This window comes from Bison bison, unplaced genomic scaffold (assembly GCF_000754665.1).
Source record: "Bison bison bison isolate TAMUID 2011002044 unplaced genomic scaffold, Bison_UMD1.0 scf7180017864533, whole genome shotgun sequence".
Taxonomy (NCBI): Eukaryota; Metazoa; Chordata; class Mammalia; order Artiodactyla; family Bovidae; genus Bison; species Bison bison.
The window spans coordinates 16,130,190-16,154,516 of record NW_011495082.1 but is presented as its reverse complement, the minus strand read 5'-3'; the positions used below and the strand labels follow the sequence as shown (position 1 = coordinate 16,154,516).

General features: G+C 35.5%; 1 protein-coding gene across 1 annotated transcript in view; it reads left to right on the top strand.

The window, feature by feature from the left end:
• SLCO6A1 (solute carrier organic anion transporter family, member 6A1) overlaps positions 1-24,327 on the top strand; it is a 114,539-nt gene that overhangs the window by 57,375 nt on the left and 32,837 nt on the right. The window contains exons 9-10 of the mRNA XM_010832005.1: positions 5,608-5,803; positions 22,410-22,563. Of these exons, the coding sequence (XP_010830307.1) occupies positions 5,608-5,803; positions 22,410-22,563 (350 nt within the window). The remainder of the gene's footprint in view (positions 1-5,607; positions 5,804-22,409; positions 22,564-24,327) is intronic.

The window sequence follows — 24,327 nt, the reverse complement described above, 5'->3', positions numbered from 1 at the left end:
TTCTTAGAAAAGTACAACTTTCCAAAACTGGACCAGGAAGAAATAGAAAATCTTAACAGACCCATCACAAGCATGGAAATTGAAACTGTAATCAGAAATCGTCCAGCAAACAAAAACCCAGGTCCAGATGGCTTCACAGCTGAATTCTACCAAAAATTTAGAGAAGAGCTAACACCTGTCCTACTCCAAGTCTTCCAGAAAATTGCAGAGGCAGGTAAACTTCCATGAGGCCACCATCACCCTAATACCAAAACCTGACAAAGATCCCACAAAAAAAGAAAACTACAGGCCAATATCACTGATGAACATAGATGCAAAAATCCTTAACAAAATTCTAGCAATCAGAATCCAACAACACATTAAAAAGATCATACACCATGACCAAGTGGGCTTTATCCCACAGGTGCAAGGATTCTTCAATATCTGCAAATCAATCAATGTAATACACCACATTAACAAATTGAAAAATAAAAGCCATATGATTATCTCAATAGATGCAGAGAAAGCCTTTGACAAAATTCAACACCCATTTATGATAAAAACTCTCCAGAAAGCAGGAATAGAAGGAACATACCTCAACATAATAAAAGCTATATATGACAAACCCACAGCAAATATTATCCTCAATGGTGAAAAATTGAAAGCATTTCCCCTAAAGTCAGGAACAAGACAAGGGTGCCCACTTTCACCATTATTATTCAACATAGTTTTGGAAGTTTTGTCCATAGCAATCAGAGCAGAAAAAGAAATAAAAGGAATCCAAATTGGAAAAGAAGAAGTAAAACTCTCACTGTTTGCAGATGACATGATCCTCTACATAGAAAACCCTAAAGACTCCACCAGAAAATTACTAGAACTAATCAATGAATATAGTAAAGTTGCAGGATATAAAATCAACACACAGAAATCCCTTGCATTCCTATACACTAATAATGAGAAAATAGAAAGAGAAATTAAGGAAACAATTCCATTCACCATCGCAACAAAAAGAATCAAATACTTAGGAATATATCTACCTAAAGAAACTAAAGACCTATATATAGAAAACTATAAAACACTGGTGAAAGAAATCAATTGCTATTGCTAAGTCACTTCAGTCGTGTCTGACTCTGTGTGACCCCATAGACGGCAGCCCACCAGGCCTCCCCATCCCTGGGATTCTTCAGGCAAGAACATTGGAGTGGGTTGCCATTTCCTTCTCCAATGCATGAAAGTGAAAAGTGAAAGTGAAGTCGCTCAGTCATGTCCGACCCTCAGCAACCCCATGGACTGCAGCCTTCCAGGCTCCTCCATCCATGGGATTTTCCAGGCAAGAGTACTGGAGTGGGGTGCCAGAAAGAAATCAAAGAGGGCACTAATAGATGGAGAAATATACCATGTTCATGTATTGGAAGAATCATTATAGTGAAAATGAGTATACTACCCAAAGCAATTTATAGATTCAATGCAATCCCTATCAAGCTACCAATGGTATTCTTCACAGAGCTAGAACAAATAATTTCACAATTTGTATGGAAATACAAAAAACCCTCAAATAGTCAAAGCAATCTTGAGAAAGAAGAATGGAACTGGAGGAATTAACCTGCCTGACTTCAGGCTCTACTACAAAGCCACAGTCATCAAGACAGTATGATACTGGCACAAAGACAGAAATATAGATCAATGGAACAAATAGAAAGCCCAGAGATAAATCCACGCACCTATGGACATCTTATCTTTGACAAAGGAGGCAAGAATATAGAATGGATTAAAAACAATCTCTTTAACAAGTGGTGCTGGGAAAACTGGTCAACCACTTATAAAAGAATGAAACTAGAGCACTTTCTAACACCATACACAAAAATAAACTTAAATGGATTAAAGATCTAAATGTAAGACCAGAAACTATAAAACTCCTAGAGGAGAACATAGGCAAAACACTCTTCGACATACATCACAGCAGGATCCTCTATGACCCACCTCCCAGAATATTGGAAATAAAAGCAAAAATAAACAAATAGGACCTAATTAAACTTAAAAGCTTCTGCACATCAAAGGAAACTAAGCAAGGTGAAAAGACAGCCTTCAGAATGGGAGAAAATAATAGCAAATGAAGCAACTGACAAACAACTAATCTCAAAAATATACAAGCAACTCCTACAGCTCAATTCCAGAAAAATAAATGACCCAATCAAAAAATGGGCCAAAGAACTAAACAGACATTTCTCCAAAGAAGACATACAGATGGCTAACAAACACATGAAAAGATGCTCAAAATCACTCATTATCAGAGAAATGCAAATCAAAACCACTATGAGGTACCATTTCACGCCAGTCAGAATGGCTGCGATCCAAAAGTCTACAAGCAATAAATGCTGGAGAGGGTGTGGAGAAAGGGGAACCCTCTTACACTGTTGGTGGGAATGCAAACTAGTATAGCCACTATGGAGAACAGTGTGGAGATTCCTTAAAAACTGGAAATAGAACTGCCTTATGATCCAGCAATCCCACTGCTGGGCATACACACTGAGGAAACCAGAATTTAAAGAGACACATGTACCCCATTGTTCATTGCAGCACTGTTTATAATAGCCAGGACATGGAAGCAACCTAGATGTCCATCAGCAGATGAATGGATAAGAAAGCTGTGGTACATATACACAATGGAGTATTACTCAGCCATTAAAAAGAATACATTTGAATCAGTTCTAATGAGGTGAATGGAACTGGAGCCTATTATACAGAGTGAAGTAAGCCAGAAGGAAAAACACCACATACTGCTACATAAAAAACATACTACATAAAAAACACAGTATACTACTACTACTAAGTCACTTCAGTCGTGTCCGACTCTGTGCGACCCTGTAGACGGTAGCCCACCAGGCTCCCCCGTCCCTGGGATTCTCCAGGCAAGAATGCTGGAGTGGGTTGCCATTTCCTTCTCCAATGCACGAAAGTGAAAAGTGAAAGTGAAGTCACTCAGTCGTGTTCGACTCTTAGAGACCCCATGGACTGCAGCCTGTCAGGCTCCTCCATCCATGGGATTTTCCAGGCAAGAGTACTGGAGTGGGCTGCCATTACAGTATACTAACACATATATATGGAATTTAGAAAGATGGAAACAATAACCCTGTATACAAGACAGCAAAAGAGACACTGATGTATAGAACAGTCTTTTGGACTCTGTGGGAGAGGGAGAGGGTGGGATGATTTGGGAGAATGGCATTGAAACATGTATAATATCATATATATAAAAAAAGAATATATTCAACAGAAATGCAAATGTTTACAAAAAGAACATATACATGAATTTTTTAAAGTAGCAGCACAATTTGTTAACATTACAGCGAGTAAATAAGTTGTGTTGTATGCACATACTAGAATACTATTCAGCAGTGATACGGCATGAACTATTATTATTATATACAAAAACATGGGTGGATTTTTCAAATATCATGTCCAATAAAAGAAGCTATAATGTATGCATACTTTATAATTCATATTTTATAAAATCTTGTAAGTGCACAAAAAAGCCTCTGGCCTTCTAGTAAATGTTTGATTAATTTTTTTTAACCTGGGTGTGGTTACAGAGTTAAGTCCACTTTGGAAATTCATCAAATGTACAATTTCAATTTGTGTGTTTTTCTGTACATCAATATAATATTTGCATAAAAAGTTGCTTGGAAGTTCTGTGCTTTGCAATTCAATTTTCAACCATTTTGTTTCTTTTTAGGGCAGTCCTCAAGGACCCAGTTTTTAACTGTTGAACTTTCAGTGTTCAGTATTTTCTTATTGCCTAGGGCAATGAGCCTGGCAGCCAATACTTTTTCAGTTAAATTGTGTTTTCAGTTTTATGCTCACAGATGTACTTGGCTTTCTCAACTCTATGGTTGTTGGGTTCAAAATGAAGAAACCTAGGGTCCTCTGGCATTGTGGTTAGGGATAGGAATTGGGGATCAAGCATTTTATGTAGACTGCCATCCAAACCTCTTATTTTTTTAAGTCTACCTCACTCTTGCTTTCAGTCATATTAATACCTACCCTTAATTTCGGAGATTATGAGTTGCAATGTGGTTTACTTCTTCTTGACTTCTTTACCTATAGCCTTATTGCTCACTCTCTGATTCACTTCAAGTTCCCACACATTTCTTAATAAATATTGCCTCTACACTATTTGTACTTTTTGCTTTTCTAATAAATGCATTTGTCTGTAAATTCTACCTTTAAACAAACACTCATATAATGTTTGCTGCATGACTGTACTCTGTCCTGAGCACTTAAGTATTAACTCATTTAGTTCTCCTAACAAATTATGATGGAGATGTCGTTACTTATAGATTTTATTTGATAGCACCTCATACATTTAGATGTAATTTGTATTATTGTTTGGTTCTAAGCATTTTAAATTCTCATCAGCATATTTTTACTTAAGCCATGCTTTGTTGAAAACAGAGATTTTTTGTTTGTAGACATAGGCTTTTATTTATCTTTTTAATAACTCCTGTTCAAATCAATTAATATTTTACATGTCTTTAACAGTGTTGTAAAGTAAATTTTCATCTCTGAGACAGCTGATTTAAAACACTTTGTTTATAGATTTTTAATTTCCTTGAAATCTAGGCAGTATTTATATAATTTATTTAATGTGATGTCATTAGTTATAAACATGTTCATGATCTACATTTCATGGTACATTTTTTTTTACTATTTATTTTCAAATTTTCCATTCTAAAAAATATCAAATTTCATCATCTGTCTTTTTAATAGTTGTTTTATTCATACATCATTATTGTGAATTCTGACATATTTAATTTTTCATTTTTTAATTGTATATTTTATTTTTTTGCACTTCTCTTTTGCTTCCTACCTCTTCCCCCATTATTCTGTCTTCTCTCAGTGGATTCATGTTTTATTCATTTTATCCCCATCAGTTGGTTTAGGAAATTTTAGCTGCTCACTTGCAGTTCACTAACTCCACTGCTCAGGATTTTGTGTATGTATGCATGTGTGTATGTATGTCTAGGTTATTAATTTTATCTTTCTTAAAAATAAACTATAATTATAATTCTTTGGCAAGTAACAGACTCTCTGGCAGCTTTTACAGTTTTCATTTTAGTCTTGATGTTACAAAGTTTTCTTACCTTATTACTTTATATGATTTAATATTTTTTATTTTTACATTTCTCCATAATTATAGTACATGTTTATGCCCAGGACTAATATCACTTTAATTATTTAAATTTATCATAGTTGGCTGCAGACTTTCAAATGTTGTTTCTCTGGCATTGATTTTATTGTATTGCTCATAACTGCTGTAAAACACTTTGTGGAACCTCTTATTCTAGGTCCTTTAGGCCTGTAGTATCAGCCCCATGCACAAATTTGTATTTCTCCTAAGGTTAAGGTTTGTTGTTTATTGTGTCTTTAAATTTTCTCTTGGCTTCTTAGTTAAACTTACGTTTGCTGCATGTTTAGAGCAGAGGAGATTGCATCAATGTGTGAATTTTCTGTCCTGTCTTTAGCTGACTATTTTTTGTTGTTGGAGGATAATTGCTTTACAATATTGTGTTGGTGTCTGCCATACATCTACTATTTTTAACTGTGTTTTCTCTTCCTCCTTTCTTTTAGGACTTGTTTTACTTCCAGGAGGTGCACTTGGCCAGATTCTGGGAGGTATCATTATTTCCAAGTTACACATATCTTCTAAAGGCCTTATGAGATTTGTAATAGTTACATCTGCTGTATCCCTTGTACTGCTTGCATTTGTAGTTTTTGTACACTGTGATCCAATACCGTTTGCTGGGATCACTGAAGATTATGGTGGGTAAGTATAATTTTGTACTTTCATATCCAAACCAATCACATATTTATTAGTCAATAATTATTTACCCAGTCACCCTAATAGGTTCATAACATTCTTGGCATTACTGAACATGTAAAAGAAACATAAAGCATAGTTTCACCTTTAACTGTTAGGGGAGAAATATCATAAGGATAGCTTGTGGTGTAACAGCTTGTGCATTCATATAAAGAAAGAAGATATTGAAATGAATCAGAACCTAGAAGTAGAAATCTGTATTAAAGTGAGTAGCAAATAGGAGACCATACTAACTGTATGAAGCCAGGCTTACCTTTGTCTGAATTGGTATGTCAGCCTTCTTGTCAAAGAATGGAACCGAAGGCATCTGAAAGTATGCATGAGTAAGGTCTCCTTCTAGTTAAACCTGAAAAAATTCAAAGAACTGGGCACAGATTATTTTAATGTTATCTAATGTTAAGGAAATGGCAACCCACTCCAGTGTTCTTGCCTGGAGAATCCCAGGGACAGAGGAGCCTGGTGGGCTGCCATCTATGGGGTCGCACAGAGTTGGACACGACTGACGTGACTTAGCAGTAGCAATGTTAAGGAAGAGAAACAGAGCTGGAATTAGAAACTGAAAAACTAAGCAGATAAAATAAGTAAAGAAAATTAGACTTCTACTTCAACTACACGGCAGGCCAGTGCTTCCACTGAGTACACCTGGAAAAGCTGAAACAATGTTTTAAAATATTTGTTTAAAGATATCAGACAGTTGCTTAGGCAAGTAGCTGCTAAAGCACCAAAATCCTGGGGAAAGGCAAACCTTGTAAGGAGAAGCAACCTTCTGCAATTACTGTTTTCCCTGAGTACATTTAGTATTTCTGGACATTGGCAAGAAACTGGGGAATTCTGGCAAAGGGTCTGGGTGAAAAGCATCTATTAGGTTGGTGCAACAGCAATTGCAGTTTGGACCCTAAATTTCAAATCATTATAACTAGACTCAAGTATGTCTTTATTAATCAAAATAGGAACCATTAGCCAACACATTTTTTCCAACAAGGAATAAGTCTGTTTATCCCTGTAACATAAAAGTCCATGCTCTGGGACTTGACAAACTCTTGGAAAGCATTTCCTGAGTCCTGCTAGTTGTGGAAGCATTTTCCCTGCAAAAAGTTATTGAGATGCTTAAAGAAATGGTAGTCAGTTGGCAAGAGGACAGGTGAATATGGCAGATGAGGCAAAACTTCATAGCCCAATTCATTCAAGTTTGAAGCATTGGTTCAAAGTACTGTCAGGCATTGTCATGGAGAAGAACTGGGTCCTTTCTGCTGACCACTGCCATCTGCAGGTGTTGCGGTTTTCAGATCATCTCATCGATTTGCTGAACATACTTCTCAAGTATAATGGTTTCACTGGGATTCAGAAAGCTGTAGGAGATTAGACCAGCAGCAGATTACCAGACAGTGACCATGATCTTTTTTTGGTGCAAGTTTGGCTTTGGGAAGTGTTTTGGAGCTTTATCTCGGTCCAGCCACTGAGCTGGTAATCACTGGTTGTCGTATAAAATGCACTTTTCATCACACATCAAATCCAATTGAGAAATGGTTTGTTGTTGCATAAAATAAGAGAAGATGACACTTCAGAATGACAATATTTTTGATTTGCTGTCAGCTCGTGAGCACCCATTTATTGAGCTTTTCTACCTTTCCAGTTTGCTTCAAATGCCAAACGACCATAGACTGGTCGACATTGAGTTCTTAGGCAACTTCTTATGTAGTTGTAAGAGGATCAGCTTCGATGATCCCTCAGTTGGTCATTGTTAACTTCCGATGGCCGGCCACTGCACTCCTCATCTTCAAGGCTCTTGCCTTGTTTGCAAAACTTCCTTTACCACCACTGCACTGTACGTTCACTAGCAGCTCCTCGGTCACATGCATTGTTGATGTTGTGAGTTGTCTCTGCTGCTTTATGACCCGAGTTTATTCGAACTCGAATAAGAAAATTTCTCGAATTTGTTTTTTGTCTAACATCATTTCCAAAATAAATAGCAAGTAGTAATTCATTAGCAAAAGATGTAAAATGAGAGATGCACATTAGAATGATGTATAATGTTTAACCACATTTAGTTAAGAATGTATTCCAGTATCAAAGGGCAAAGTTCAACAATGCTAAACCACAATTACTTTTGCACCAACCTAATAGTAAGATGGCCAAAATCTGGCACAATTCTTTGACAGAACTTTGAGCCTAAAGAGACAAAAATTAGGCCATGGAATGGGACACGACATCAGTAAGAAGAAATGGAAACAAATAAGATAACACTCTTTAGGGTTTCACTCAGCACATTTACCTAACAGTGAAGCTAAGAGGCTAAGATAAAGTAAAAATAATATAAAAAGCAAAGAAAATTTTCACTGGTCTTGTGATGCCCTATAGATAAGAGTTCAATTTTAGAATGTGCTGTTGGGAAGGAACCATGGTAACCACCATGTTCTTAACTGATAGCTCTGTAAGGTTAAGATCTAGGAGTGAGGGGCTCCCTCTAGTACTGTACCAGCCAGGAGTTAATTTTTCTCTAATTGGATTAATTTGGTCAGCCAGCACTGTAGCAGCAGAAAGACTTGACACTCTGAAAGAAAGATAATATCATACAAAGCTGTAAAGTGTTGTAGACAACGGTCTCATAGTAAAAAAAAAAAACAAAAAACCAGACAACCACAAAATCATGAGACAAAACAGATTATAGGACAGACCCACAGGGGATCCAGATATTGACATTATCAAGTGAGAATGTTAAAATAATAAATATAGGTGCAGTGAGACAATGACTGTGAATTTCTCATCAGAAGCCACAGGTTCAAAAGATAGTAGAACAATGTCTTAAGAGTCCTGACAGAAAAGAACTTTCAACACATAATTTATTATCCAGTGGAAATATTCTTCAAGAAAGAAGATGAAAGACAGTCTCAGGTTAAGGATAATTAATAACATTTGTTGTTGGCTCTAAAAGAAATGAGATTTTGGAATTATCAGACTGGGAACATAAAGTAACTATGATTAATATTCTATGGGTTCTAATGGAAAAAGTGGACATGAAAGAAAATCTAGATAATGCAAGCAGAGAAATGGAAACTCTAAGAAGAATATCAAAAGTAAATTCTAGAAAGGCAAAACGGCTGTATAATAACATGAAGAGTTCCTTTCATTGATTCATCAGTAAACTGGACTGAACTGAAGAAAGTATTAACGACCTTGAAGACACATCAGCGGAAACTTTCAAACTGAAAAGCAAAGAGAAAAAAGAATGAAAAAAACAGAAACGGAATATCCAAGAACAATGAAGCAATTACAAAGATGTAACACAATTATAACGGAAATGCCAGAAAGAGAAGAAGGAGACAAAAGAACTGAAGAAATAGGTGAAGTAATAATGGCTGAGAATTTTCCATAGTTAATGACAGACAGACACCAAACCATATATTTGGGAAGCTCAGGAATACCAAAATTGATTAATATTACAAAAAAATCTACATGTAGGCATATCACATTCAACCTGCAGAATCAAAAACAATCTTGAATAAAAGCCAGAGGAAATAAAACTTTACTTATAACCGTGCAAGCAAGAAAAGAATGGAGTGAAATATGTAAAGGATTGGAAAAAAGTGAACCTTGAATGGTATAAACAATGAAAGTATCTTTCAAAAGTGAAGGAGAAATATTCTTAAACAAAATATAATGGAATTGTCACCAGTAAACCTGCTTTGTAAGAAATGTGTAAAGAATTTCTTCAGAAAAAATGATATGATTTATTAGATGCATTAATAGATCCATATAAAACAAAGAACACTAGAGGTGAATATAAATGTTGGTAGACTATGTTCTTTTATTTTTATTATTTTAATTGTTATGATAGGTTAATTCTTCAAAATAATCATGGCATTAAGGTATTTGGTGGTTATAATTTATGGGTAGTGAAATAAATGACAGCAGTCTTATAAAAGGGGAGGGAGGAATTGGGAATATATTTTTATAAAGTACTTGTAATATCAATGAAGTGTTATAATGTTATTTGAAAGTAAACTTAAATAACTTGTAAATTTATATTGGGAATTCTAGGAAAAACCATGAAAACATTTTTAAAAAGCAATATAAATGCTATGCTAACAGGTGAGAGAAGATGAAATCTCATACCGAAAACCAGAGAAAGCAAAAAAACAGGAAAGATGAAAACCAGAAAGAACAAATTTTTGTTGTATAATTCTTCACAATAGTCTCTTATGACCTTTATATTTATAATGCATCAGCTGTAATGTCTCTACTTTCATTTATAATTACATCTATTTAATTCCTTTTTTCTCTTGCAAGTCTAGCTATGTTATTCTATTTATCTTTTATTTTTAAAACTCAGTTTTATTAATCGTTTCTTTTGCTCTTTTTCATTTATTTCTGTTCTGATATTTATTTTCTTTATTGTACTAGTTTTGGACTTATTAGTTTATTCTTTTTCTAGTTTCTTGAAGTATAAAGTTAGATTGTTTATTTGAGATCATTCTTTTTTCTTCGTCTAAGGTTTAATTGATATGAATTTCTTAGAATTGCTTTTTTTTTCACTGAAAACTAGTTGATATGCAATATTATATTAGTTTCAGGTGTACAAAATAGTGATTCAGTATTTTTATAGATTATAATCCTTTTAAGGTTATTATAAAATAACAGCTTATTTCCCTGTGCTGTATAATATATCCTTATTGCTTTCTTATGCATGGTAGTTTGTATCTCTCAGTCTTATACCCTATCTGGCCCCTCCCTCCTTCCTTATCCTTGCTGGTAACCAGTAGTTTGTTCTCTGTATCTTTGAGTCTCTCTGTTTTGTTACATACATTTATTCATTTTATTTTTTCAGTTCAGTTCAGTTCAGTCTCTCAGTTGTGTCTGACTCTTTGCGACCCCATGAACCGCAGCACGCCAGGCTCCCTGTCCATCACCAACTCCCAGAGTTTACCCAAACTCATGTCCATTGAGTCGGTGATGCCATCCAACCATCTCATCCTCTGTCGTCCCCTTCTCCTCCTGCCTTCAATCTTTCCCAGCATCAGGGTCTTTTCCAATGAATCAGCTCTTTGCATCAGGTGGCGAAAACACAGGAGTTTCAGCTTCAACATCAGTCCTTCCAATGAACACCCAGGACTGATCTCCCTCAGAATGGACTGGTTTGATCTCCTTGCATTCCAAGGGACTCTCAAGAGTCTTCTCCAACACCACAGTTCAAAAGCATCAATTCTTCAGCGCTCAGCTTTCTTTATTTTTTTGGAGTTCACATATAAGTGATAACATAGAGTTACTTGTTTTCTGTTTGACTTATTTCACAAAGCATAATACCCTCTAGGTCCATCCATGTTGTTGCAAATGGCAGAATTTCATTCTTTTTTATAACTGAGTAGTAATATTTCATTGTATATAAATACCACATCTTCTTTATCCATTCATCTGTTGATGGACACTTAGGTTGCTTTCATATCTTGGCAACTGTAAATAATGCTATCAACATTTATTGGGGTGTATGTATTCCTATCTTTTCAAATTAGTGTTTTCATTTTCTTTGGATGTATACCCAGGAGGGTAATTTCTGCATCTTGTGGTAGTTCTGCTTTTCGTTTTTAAAGAACCTTCATACTTTTGCTGTGTCCCATTGGCTTTGGTATGCTTTCAATTTTATTTCAGGGTATTTACAAATTTCTCTTTTGATTTATTCTATGACCAATTGGCTGTTTAGTGGCATGTTGTTTAATCTTTACATATTTGTGAATTTTCCAGTCCTCTTCGTGTAAATGATTTCTAGTTTCATACTATTGTGGTTGGAAAAGATGCTTGATATAATCCCAGTCTTCTTAAATTCATGAAGACTTGTGACATAACATATGGAGAATTTTTATGTGCACTTGAGAAATATATGTATTCTGTTATTATCACATGGAATGTCCTGTAAATGTCTGGTGAGTCTTGTATTTCAAACCTGTGGCTTAATTTCAGTGTTTCCTTATTGATTTTCTGTCTGAATGTTTTATCCATTGCTGAAAGTGGAACGTCAAAGTCCTCTAGTATTATTGTATTGCCATCTATTTCTCTCTTTAGGTCTATTAATATTTGCTTTATGTGTTTAGATGTTCCTGTGTTGGGTGCATAAATATTTACAAGTGTTATATCCTTGTTGGATTGATCCCTTTTTATTGTAAAATGACCTTTTTGTCTCTTCTTGCAGTCTTTGTCTTAAAGTCTTTTTTGTCTGATATGAGTATAGCTATCCCAGTTTTATTCTGGTTTCCATTTGTATGTAATATAATTTTCCATCACTTCAGTCTGTATGTGTCCTTATATCTGAAGTGAGTCTCTTGTATGCAGCATAAATATGGGGCTTGTTTTTTTAATCCATTCAGATACTCCATGTCTTTTAATTGGAGAATTAGTCTATTTACATTTAAAGTGTTTGTTGATAGGTATGTACTTACTGCAATTTTGTTAACTGTTTCCTGGCTGTCTTGTAGTTCCTGTGTTTCTTCTTGGTTCTTACTCTTCCCTTGTAATTTGGTGATTTTATTTAGTGCTTAGACTCTTTTCCCTCTTTCTTTTGTGCATCTTCTATAGGTTTTTGTTTTGTGGTTATCATGAGGCTTATAGAACGCATATTTATAACAGTCTTTTTAAGCTGATAACAACTTAACCTTGAATGCATAATAAAGCTCTACACTTTCACTTTCCCCCTGCATTTTATGTATGTTTTTGATGTCAAAATTTGTACCTTTTACCTTGTATATCTATAAACAAATTATTGTAGTTATATTTTAATGACTATAATAACTAGATGAACCTTATCTATAACAGTGGTGGTTTAGTCGCTAAGTAGTGTCTGACTCTTGCGATACCTCATGGACTGTAGCCCGCCAGGCTCCTCTGTCCATGGGATTTTCCAGGCAGGAATACTGGAGTGGATTGCCATTTCCTTCTCCAGGGGATCTTCCCGACCCAGGAACCGAACCTGGGTCTCCTGCACTGCAGGCAGATTCTTTACTGACTGAGATATGAGGGAAGCCCATAGCTCTATAACAGTAACCTTATCTGTAATTATACTGACTAAATAGCCTTATCACTTAACCAACCCTGAGTTCTTGGCTGTTCATCAAATCTTTGTGATTGCCCAGGTGTCCTTCTTTGTCTGTAGTCACCCCCAGTAGTTAAGGATGGCTGGGATGTGTCAGTGGCCCAAGGGAGAGGATGGCAGCTGGCACATAGATGCAGGCAGATGGGAAGCTGGATCCTTAAGCAGTGGAGGAGAAAATATGTAGTTAGGTTACTTTTAGAGAGAAACTGGGAGATAGGCTTTTCCTGCCTGCTCCCTCTGTGCTAAGCTTGAGTTTATCACTGCAGGAGGGGTGTTCTTATGCCTATTAATAACTGCTCTTTTGTTTACAGTCCTGTGAATACAAGGCCCCTTGGCTATCACAGCCAAGTGATCCCAGGACCTGTTCCTTCCTTGGGCAGCAGTCAGAAAAGCTGGGATGGCAGATATGTGTACTTGCTCCTTCCAGGGAGACTGGCCATTTGTAGTGGGCTAGAGTGAGAAGTCAAAGGTGGTGTCTGATGTCTTCCCCAGTCTCTGGGAAGATCACAGTTGGCTCCCAGATACCTGAGAATATACAAGAGACAGCACAAGTCTTGTGAAGCCTAAATATTTGCTGTCTGGCTCCTTATAGAGTGTATTCATTGATCCCTAATCTAAACCTACCTATTTAAAGGCAGTGATTGTCAGATTGTTTAAAAAAGTAAACCTAAGCTAAACTCAGTCTACATGAAATCTACAGTAAATAATGACATACATATTGAAAGTCAAAAGATGAAAAAATCATAACATACAAACACTAAACAAAAGAAATCTAAAATAAATATATTAGTATCAGGCTTTAGAATCAAGAATAAAGAAACATTGATAAAGAAACTGGGATAAAGAAACATTGCAAAATTATAAATGGTCAATTTACAAAGAGCAAACAATTATACTTAAGTGTACAGCTAACAACAGAGACTCAAGATCTAAGAGGAAAAAGCTAGTAAAACTGAAAGAAAAAAGATAAATCCAAAAATATACTTGAAAACTTTATTACTCCTCTCTCAAGGGAGATAAAAAAGTACTGAATAGCACAGTCAGTCAGCTTAAACAAATTTATATTTATGGAACACTCCGGTCAACAGAAGCAGAATACCTATTCTCTGAATACAAATGGAATATATAGCAAAATAGATCATACTTTGGGTTACAAAACAGACCTTTAAAGTATAAAAGAACTGAAACTATACAGAGCACTATACCACAGCAGAATCAAACTGTCATCAAACAACAATAATAAGACAGTCTCTAAACACTCGGAAACCGCGTAACACACTTCTAAGAACCCACAGATCAAAGAAGTCTGAAGAGAAATTAACAGAAAATACATTTACCTGAATGAAAATGAAAATACCACATACCGCAATTGTGGGACCAAACTAAAACAGGACTGGGAGGGAAATTCATAGTACTAAATGCATACAGTAAAAAATAGGAAATACCTCAATAATTTAAGGTCCTACCCATGAACTTAAGAGCAAAATAAACTCAAAAGAATCAGAAGAAAGCAAATAATAATACAAGTAGAAATCAATCAAACAAAAAAAACCACCTTATTCTTTTAAAGATCAATAAAATTGAGACATCACTATCAAGATTAACAAAGAAAAAAAGCAGAAAACATACAGTTTACTGTTATGAGGAATAAAATAGGCAATATCTATCTTCATAGATATTTAAAGAATAAAGGCCTACCAAAAGTAACTCCATGCATATAAATTTGACAGGTAATATGGACTAATTCTCGAAAACAGAAGAAAAAACTCACCCAAAATGAAGTAGATAATTTGAATAGTTATAGAAGGGACTATTAAGCAAAGTGAATCCACCATTTACAAAGTACCCCTAAAACATATGCTGGCCCAGATGATTTCACTGGAGAATTCTACCAAATATTTAAGGAATTAACAGTGATTCTACACAGTATCTTCTAGAAAGTATAAAAGGAAGGAATACTTCCTAACTTGATTGATGAGGCTGGTATTGTTCTGATAGCAAAGCCAAAGACAGTAAAAAAAAAAAAAAGGATCACACAGAACAATATCTCTCATAAACTTAGATGCAGTAGCATCAACAAAACATTAGCAAGTTAAATGCAACAATATATATTACAAATTTATACAAAAACTATACCTTCCTGGTGCCTAATATTCATCCTCTCTTCTGTTTGGGGCTTATTCAGTGTACATGTGAGTCAGGGCCTTGACTCATCTATCCCTTCTTCATTGGATCTTCCCGACACAGGAATCAAACCAGGCTCTCCTGCATTGCAGGCAGATTCTTTACCAATTGAGCTATCTGGGAAGCCCTTTAAATCAACCAAAAGGAGATACAAACTAGTCTTCTCATGAGCAGGTGTATGAGTTAGGCTCATCTGATTGGACTGCTCCCTCAAGATTTTGATTTTTGAGAAAGTAAGAAAAAAGCCCATGATCAGCCAGAGATTACCTGCAGCAGCCAGTGTAAAACTGGATACTGCAGTGCATCAGATCCCGGGGGTGGAGGCACGGGGGACATCTCGCTAAGAAGATTAGTCCTATAATGTACTTTTGCTTGCCTTTTTAGGGTTCACGATGGTTTTTAGAATCTACTTTTTGAGGCTTCTTACATATTTCTATGAGCTCTTTGACATTCTCTCAATAAATTCATGCACTTTACCAAGAATCAGTTCATCCTGCCTATATTGGTTCAAATACATAGTTTATAAATAAAAAAATGATAGTCTTAAAAATGATTTTAAATATAGCTACTTTTTCAAATGACTAATAATGTAAATTAAGATCCTTTTATTTCCTTATAAATTTATATTTAGCAATTGTTCTGGATTTCCACTTTCAGCCAAGATGGAATAACACATTTCCCCTACTACAAAAGCCAACCAAAATTTTGACAAAAATTGAGACAGTGGTTTACATAACAGAGGACTCGGTCAGTGAAAGACAGTGATACATGAGAGGTAGGAAAAATTTAAGGTGAGCCTTATAATTCCTCCAGCTTACTGCCTTAAGAGGGTTTTGAGGTCATGGTACAGGAAGGGGGAACCATACAGATTCTGTCAAACTCCCTGAGTTGAAGCAATTAAGCTGAGAGTCCAGAAAAAATCAGTGCAGCTAGAGTTCAGAGGATAGTATATGAGAAGACACAGCGTATCTACAGAGGATGAAGTATGAAGCAGAGTACTAACTAGCATATATGCAAGTAAAGTACCTGAGTCTAAGGCTACAAAGGAAAATTAAAGCAAGAAGAACCCACCACACACACACTGTTGGGGTTAGTGCCTGTTCTGACCAGTTAGACTGGGAAACCTCCAAAATCACAGAGCGTATAGAATACAGAAGGATCTTGCCTCAGTAACGGGTAATAATTAGCTCTAAATTGAGCACTACTTTGGCTCTAACAAATCTTGGAAGCAAGAGCTCAAAAAGGCAAAAAGCATTTACCTATAAATTAGCTGCATTCCAGAACAAAGCTTATTTATAAAAATACAAAAATATCTAGTTTCCAAAATGGTGAAATTTACAAGACCTAAATACCCTTGAAAAATTAAAAGAAATTCAAATCAGCAGAAAAATACAACCCATAATGATTAGCAAAATGACAGACCCATAACTGATGTATATGTTAAGCTTATCAGAGAAGAATGTTAACACAGTTATTATACCAGTAATCCATATGATAAAAATTCAAGTAGAAGACAATTTTAAAATCCAAATAAAGCTTCTAACCACTGCAATAGTGTAAGAAAAAAATAAAAGGTATGAGAAGCAAAACTCTCTTGTCAACACCATTGCCTATGTAGAAAATCCAAAAAAACACTGTAATAAAATGAGCTTAGCAAGTTTGTAAGATACTAATAAATCTACAAGAATCTATGTCATTTATATATGCTACCTACAACTGTAGAAATCAATATTAAAAGTAGTATTATTAACTCCCATGAGGCTATCAATTGACTTTTCAACAGAAACTCTGTAGGCCAGAAGGGAGTGGCTTAATGTATTTAAAGTGATGAAAGGGAAAAAACCTAATACTATACCAAACAGGGCTTTTATTCAGATGTGATGGAGAGATAAAAAGTTAGATAAGCAAAAGCTAAAAGAGTTCAGCACCACCAAACTAGCTTTTTAAGAAATATTAAAAGGACTTCTCTAACTGAAAAAGGAGAGGCCATTACTAGAAACACGAAAATTAGAAAAGGAAAAAACTCACTGGTGACGGCAATCTGAAGGGAAGACAGTAAATCAACCACATGTAAGTCAGTAGAAAGACTAAAAGACAAAACTAATCAAATTATATCTGCAATAAATAGTTAAGGGGTACACAAAAAGATGTAATCTAGGTAAAAAACAGGAAACATGGGTGGAGCAAAAATGCAGGGTTATTAAAATGTGTTTGAACTTGAGATAAATAACAAAATAATGATACATGTGTCTCTGTCTGTGGGTACCTACTTTATGGTAACTGCAAATCAAAAATCTCTTAGTTACACAGACACACACACAAGAAAAGAATCCAAACATAACACGAAAAAGAGTCAAAATCATAAGGGACGAGAGCGAAAGAAGAGAAAGGAACAAAAAAGACCCACAGAAACAAACCCCCCAAAGTGAACAAAATGACGGTAAAGTACATACTAGTAATAATTTCTTTAAATGTAAATGTTCTAAATACTCTAATGAAAATATATAGAGTGGCTGGAAAGGATTCAAAACAGGATATAAAAACTACTAGAGCTCATCAGTGAATTTGGTAATGTTGTAGGGTATAAATTTAATACACAGAAATCTGTTGCATTTCTATACACTAACTAATTTCTATCAGAAATTTAGAAAACAATCTCCAGCTTCCCAGGTGGTCCAGTAGTTAAGAATCCACCTTGCAATACAGGGGACACTGGTTTGATCCCTGGTCTGGGAAAATCCCACATGCTGTGAGGCAGTTAAGCTGTGACACAACTACTGAGCCTGTGCACTGAGAGTCCACAAGCCGCAGTTACTGAGGCCACAGCTGCTGAAGCCTGTGTGCCTCAGAGACTGTGCTCTGCAAGAAGAGAAGCCACTGAGATGAGAAGCCTGCACATTGCAGTGAAGAGTAACCCACACTCACCGCAACTTCACAGCAATGAAGATCCAGCACAGCCAAAAACAAATACAATTTTAAAAATTAAAAGGAAAAGAAAACGATTCCATTTTAAATGCATTACAAGAACAGAATACCTAGAAGTAAATCTAGGAAGGTGAAGAACTTGTACTCAGAAGACTATAATGGACAATGATGAATGAAATAGAAGATGATACACAGAGGGAAAGATAGACCATGTTAACGTGAGTCTCAGTGGACTCCGGGAGTTGGTGATGGACAGGGAGGCCTGGCGTGCTGCGATTCATGGGGTCACAAAGAGTCGGACACGGCTGAGCGACTGAACTGAACTGAACTGAATGGGTGAAATAATTAATATTGTTAAAATGACCATACTATGCAATGAGAACTTCAGATTCAGTGCAATCCCTAAAAATATCAATGACATTTTTCAGAGAACTAGAACAACTAATGCTAAAATTTGTAAGGAAACAAAAGACCCTAAGCAGCCAAAATAATCTCATGAAAGAAGAAATCGTGCTCCCTTGATTTCAAACTATGCTATAGAGCTACAGTCATCAAAATGTATAGCACAGGCAAAAACCAGACACATAAATCAGTGGAAATAAAAGCAATCTTATATGGACAATTAAGCTCCAACAATGAAGGTATATACAACGGGGAAAAGACAGCTTCTTCAACAAACGGTGTTGGGAAAACTGGGCAGCTACATGCAAAAGAATCAAACTGGTCTACTCTCTCATACCATAAACAAAAATAAGTTCAAGATGGATTAAAGACTTAAATGTAAGGCCTGAGATCACAAAAGTACTGGAAGAAAACAGGCAGTACACTCTTTGACTTCAGTCTTAGTGATAGTTTTGGATGTCTCCTCAGGCAAAGAAAACAAATAAAAAAATAAACAAATGGGACTACATCAAACTAAAAATCTTTTGTTCAGTGAAAGAAAGCACCAGCAAAAGGTAAAAGGCTGTCTACTGAATGGGAGAAGGTATTTGCAAAGGATATATCTGATAAGGGATTTATATCCAATATATACAAAGCATACGTACAAGTTTAGTTTCTACTCCTGGGTATTTAGGTGAAGAGAAGAAAAGCACTAATTAGAAAAGATATATGCACCTCAGTAATTATGAAAGCATTATTTACAATAGCCAAGGTATAGAAACAACCCAAGCGCCTATGAATAGATGAATGTATAAAAAAAGATGCAACACACATGCAGTGGAATATTAGTCATAAATAATGATGAAATCTTGCCATTTGTAACAACAAAGATGGAAATAGAGGGTATTTAAATATAAGCTAAATATGTTCAAAGGCAAATATTGTATGATTTCACTTATGTGTGGAATCTATTTAAAAACGAATGAACAAACATCACACAACAGAAACAAAGTGGTATAGATACAGAGAGCAAACAACTGCTTGCCAGAGAGAAGGGAGTTGAGGGCAGGAATTAAATAGGTGAGGGAGTTAGGAGGTACAAACTTGTAGTTGCAAAATAAGTGAGTCACGGATATGAAATGTGCAGTGTGGGCATTATAGTCAGTAACTGTGTAATATCTGTGTGTGCTGATGTGTTGTAACTAGACTTAGTGTGATGGAAAGTTTGAAATGCATAGGAAACCACATCACCATGCTGTGTAATAGGAACTAACAGTGTCGTAGGCCAATTATGCTTCAAAAACCAACCAACCACTCAACTAATAACTCAGAAAAATATATCACATTTGTTACTAAGGCAGGGTTTTAAGCAGAAACTGAAGGAAGGCAGTGGAAATGTACAAACTACCATTTATATATAAGTACTAGGGATGTAATAGACACTGCTGCTGCTGAGTCACTTCAGTCGTGTCCGACTTTCTGCGACCCCATAGACGGCAGCCCACCAGGCTCCCCCGTCCCTGGGATTCTCCAGGCAAGAACACTGGAGTGGGTTGCCATTTCCTTCTCCAATGCATGAAAGTGAAAAGTGAAAGTGAAGTCGCTCAGTCGTGTCTGACTCTTAGCGACCCCATGGATTGCAGCCCGCCAGGCTCCTCCGTCTATGGGATTTTCCAGGCAAGAGTACTGGAGTGGGGTACAGCTACATGTTATAGATGAAAGTTGTTAGAGTAAATTCTAAGAGTTCTCATTACAAGGACATTTTTTTTCTTTACTTAATTTCATATTGATGATGGATGCTCACTAAACTTATTGTGGTAATCATTTCATGGCATATGTAAGTCTAATAATTGTGCTATGCACCTTAAGTTTATAAAGTGTAAATTATATCTCAATAAAACTAGAAAAGCTTAAAAAATAACGTTAACAATACTATTAAGCAAGAAAAAATTCTGTAGAAGAAAAGATCAGTATTCAAAAATCTTTGGTATTTTATACACTACCTACAAACAATTTGAAATTGATATTAAACAACAATACCATTAGCAATAGTATCAAGAAAAAGAAAATTTTAAAGATAAATATGATAGAAGATGTAAAAACTCTATACAATGATTACTGTAAAACATGCTGAGAGAAATTAAAGACCTAAATTTTAAAATGAAGAGATATCCAATGTTGGTGGATTAAAAGACCCAATATCTTTAAGATGTTAATCTTCAGATGTTAATACAAAAATTAATGTGGGTATTCAATGTACTCGCAACCAAAATCCTAGTGAGCTTCCTTCTTTAGATATTGGAAAGATGACATTTAAATTCATATAGTTATGCAAAGGACCTAGAAAAACCACAAACAAACAATTCTAAAGAACAAAGATGGAGGACTAACACTATTTGATATCAAGACTTATTATAAGGCCACAATAATCAAGAAAGTAGTATTGGTGTAATATAGACAAGTAAGTCAGTGGAACAGAATAAAGTCCAAAAGTACACAAATACATATATAGATAATTGATTTATGATAGAGTGCATATGCAGTTTATGGAACACTTAGATATCTATATTTAAACAAATAAACTTTGATCTGTATATTATACAATGCCAATAATTTAAAATGGATTGTAGATGTAAAATATACAATTCCAAGGATATGAGAAAAAATTTACGTGAACTTGTGTTCAGCAAAGATTTCTTAGATATGACACAAGATATGTGATCCGCAAAGAAATATATTGATAAATTGGACTTAATTAAAATAAAAAACACATGCTCTTTGAAAGAGTCCATTAAAGTAATGCAGAGACAGAACATAGACTATGAGAAGATATTTGAAAATCATATGTTTAACAAAGAACTTGATTTCTTGCTAATATTAACAACTCTCAATGCTTAATATGAAAGCCACAAAAATGGGGAGAAGATTTGAACAGATATTTAACCAAATAATAAATATAGATGGAAAATAAGTGCATGGAAAGATGTCTAGCATCAGTCATTAGGGAAACTCATATTCAGTTCAGCTCCATTACTCATTTGTGTCTGACTCTTTGCGACCCCATAGACTGCAGCACGGCAGGCCTCCCTGTCCATCACAAACTCCCTGAGTTCACCCAAACCCATGTCCATTGAGTCAGTGATGCCATCAAACCATCTCATCCTCTGTTGTCCCCTTCTCCTTCTGCCTTCAATCTTTCCCAGCATCAGGGTCTTTTCAATTGAATCAGTTCTTCGAATCAGGTGCCCAAAGTAGAGTTTCAGCTTCAGCATCAGTCCTTACAGTGAATATTCAGAACTGATTTTCTTTAGAGTGGACTGGTTGGATCTCCCGGCAGTCCAAGGGACTCTCAAACTATATCTTTGTTAGAATGTCTAAAATGAAAAAGACTCTTCCAAGTGTTGGCAAGAAATATAGGAAACAGTTGAAATCTTATACACTCTTTCTGAGATTATGAAATAACACAATCACTTTGGAAAACTAATTGACAGTTTCTTAAAAAGTTAAACGAACACCTCCCATATGATACAAAAATTCTAGTCCTTGATGTTACTCAAGAGACATGGAAACATATGACCATACAAAGACCATGTAAAGACCAACTTCACGAAAGAAGTCAGACAAAGAGAGGGCACATACTGTATGATTCCATTTCATAAAATGCTTTGAAATTGAAAGTAATGAATAGTGTCAGAAAGTAGATCAGCAGATGCCATGGGGTGGAGGAACTATTAATACAAAGGAGCATGAGGGAACCGTTGCGGGTGATGGTCGTGTTCTTTAACATGATTGCAGTGATGATTTCACAAGTGTATGCGAATTCTACACCTTGTATATGTACAGTTTATTGTATAAAAGTTATTCCTAAATCTGTTAAAATTAAGAATCACATTTTATTGGTCTCATTGATATCTCGATGTGTGTGTTAATATGTGTAATACACTAGTATTATAATTACATTCAATCTCTTTTTTTTTTTTACAGAATAGGGCAGTTGGGAAACCTGACAGCTCCTTGCAATTCTCATTGTAAATGCTCGTCTGCATTTTATTCTGCTACATGTGGAAGAAATGATATTGGATATTTTTCTCCTTGCTTTGCAGGTTGTACACAGTCTAAAACATTAAAGGCTAGCAAGGTTATTATCTTCTATTATGCTTCTCTGTCTCCATTAAGAAGTGCATCTTATAGATGTTTACATTTTACTCTTGCTCTCTATAAAATCCTTTTTTTCTCCTTATTTTCTCTTTTCTTAAATTTTTCTTAAATTGTGGATTTATTGGTCACAATTCATAGGACTTATGGAGAACCGTAAGTGAAGTGAAAGTGTTAGTTACTCAATGGAGTCCGACTCTGTGACACCATGGACTGTAGCCTGCCAGGCTCCTCTGTCCATAGGATTCTCCAGACAAGAATACTCAAGATTCCCTTCCCCTGGGGATCTTCCCAGCCCAGAGATGGGACCCGGGTCTCCTGTATTGTAGGCAGATTCTTCACCATCTGAGTCACCAGGGAAGCCCAGGAACGACTTTGGGATCCATCATTTTATTCAATGGTTCTCGCTCCTCTCTCTCTGGCTAGTCTTTGTGAGGGGAAGAGAAAAACAAAGAGCATTTTTCCTCACATATGGACATTATACCATCTTCCCAAGTAGGCAATAAAGTACTTTACTAGTACTTTATTTATTCATATCTACACCACAATATTCTTTTTTGCTGTCACAAACAGATAATTTTATTACAAGATAATAACATACCTGACCAACTTTAGTTCCTCATTGTTGTATTTTTTCTGGCCTATGATTTAACAATGTATCTTCAGTTTTTATTGAATATTTATATTGAGAAGATTATATACCCTTAAAAATTTTTTTCTTAAATGTTTAAAATGATTCTTTAAATTTTTAAAATTTAAGATGGTTATTTATAAATATTATATTTTCTAAAAACTATTACATATTTTAAATGATTTATATATTTTAAAATATATTTAAAATATTTTAAATCATTCAAAATAGGTTACTATAGAAAACTTTAAATATAGTAGAAAAGCATAATGAACTCCTATATGTTACCCATCTTCAACAATTTATTAACTTATGGAAAATCTTATTTTAAAAAAATGATTTTTTAAGTGTTCATATTGTAACCACAGTATAAAGCAGAACTGTTTGACTTTGGTGTTTTGATCCCATGGGATATTCAAGAGCCCAAAAGTCCACTCACTGAAATGCTCTAACCCCTCTTTCTTTTTCTGGGGAATCCCTTTTAGGGATTTGTTTCTATTTCATAAAAATCTTTATATTTAATTTGTCTAAGGAATAATTAATTCTTAAGGAATAATGAAGTAATTCACAAAATAGTGACTCAAACTGTGTGATAACATTTTTATTTATATCATTGGTATTGACATATATACACTATCATCTGTAAAATAGATAGCTGGTGGGAAGCTGCCACATAATACAGGGAGCCCAGGCTGGTGCTCTGTGATAACATTTGATCCTGAATAAAAATTAAAAGAATGAAATATTTTTGACCAAAAATTGCTGCCGTTACTGCTGCTGCTGCTGCTGCTAAGTTGCTTCAGTCATGTCCGACTCTGTGCAACCCCATAGACGGCAGCCCACCAGGCTCCCCCGTCCCTGGGATTCTCCAGGCAAGAACACTGGAGTGGGTTGCCATTTCCTTCTCCAATACATGAAAGTGAAAAGTGAAAGTGAAGTCGCTCAGTCGTGTCCGACTCTTCGCGACCCCATGGACTGCAGCCTACCAGGCTCCTCCATGCATGGGATTTTCCAGGCAAAAGTACTGGAGTGGGGTGCCATTGCCTTCTCCATGACCAAAAATTAGATGTTACAAATTACCCAAGACAATTAGCTTTGAAACGCAATAAAGTCTCT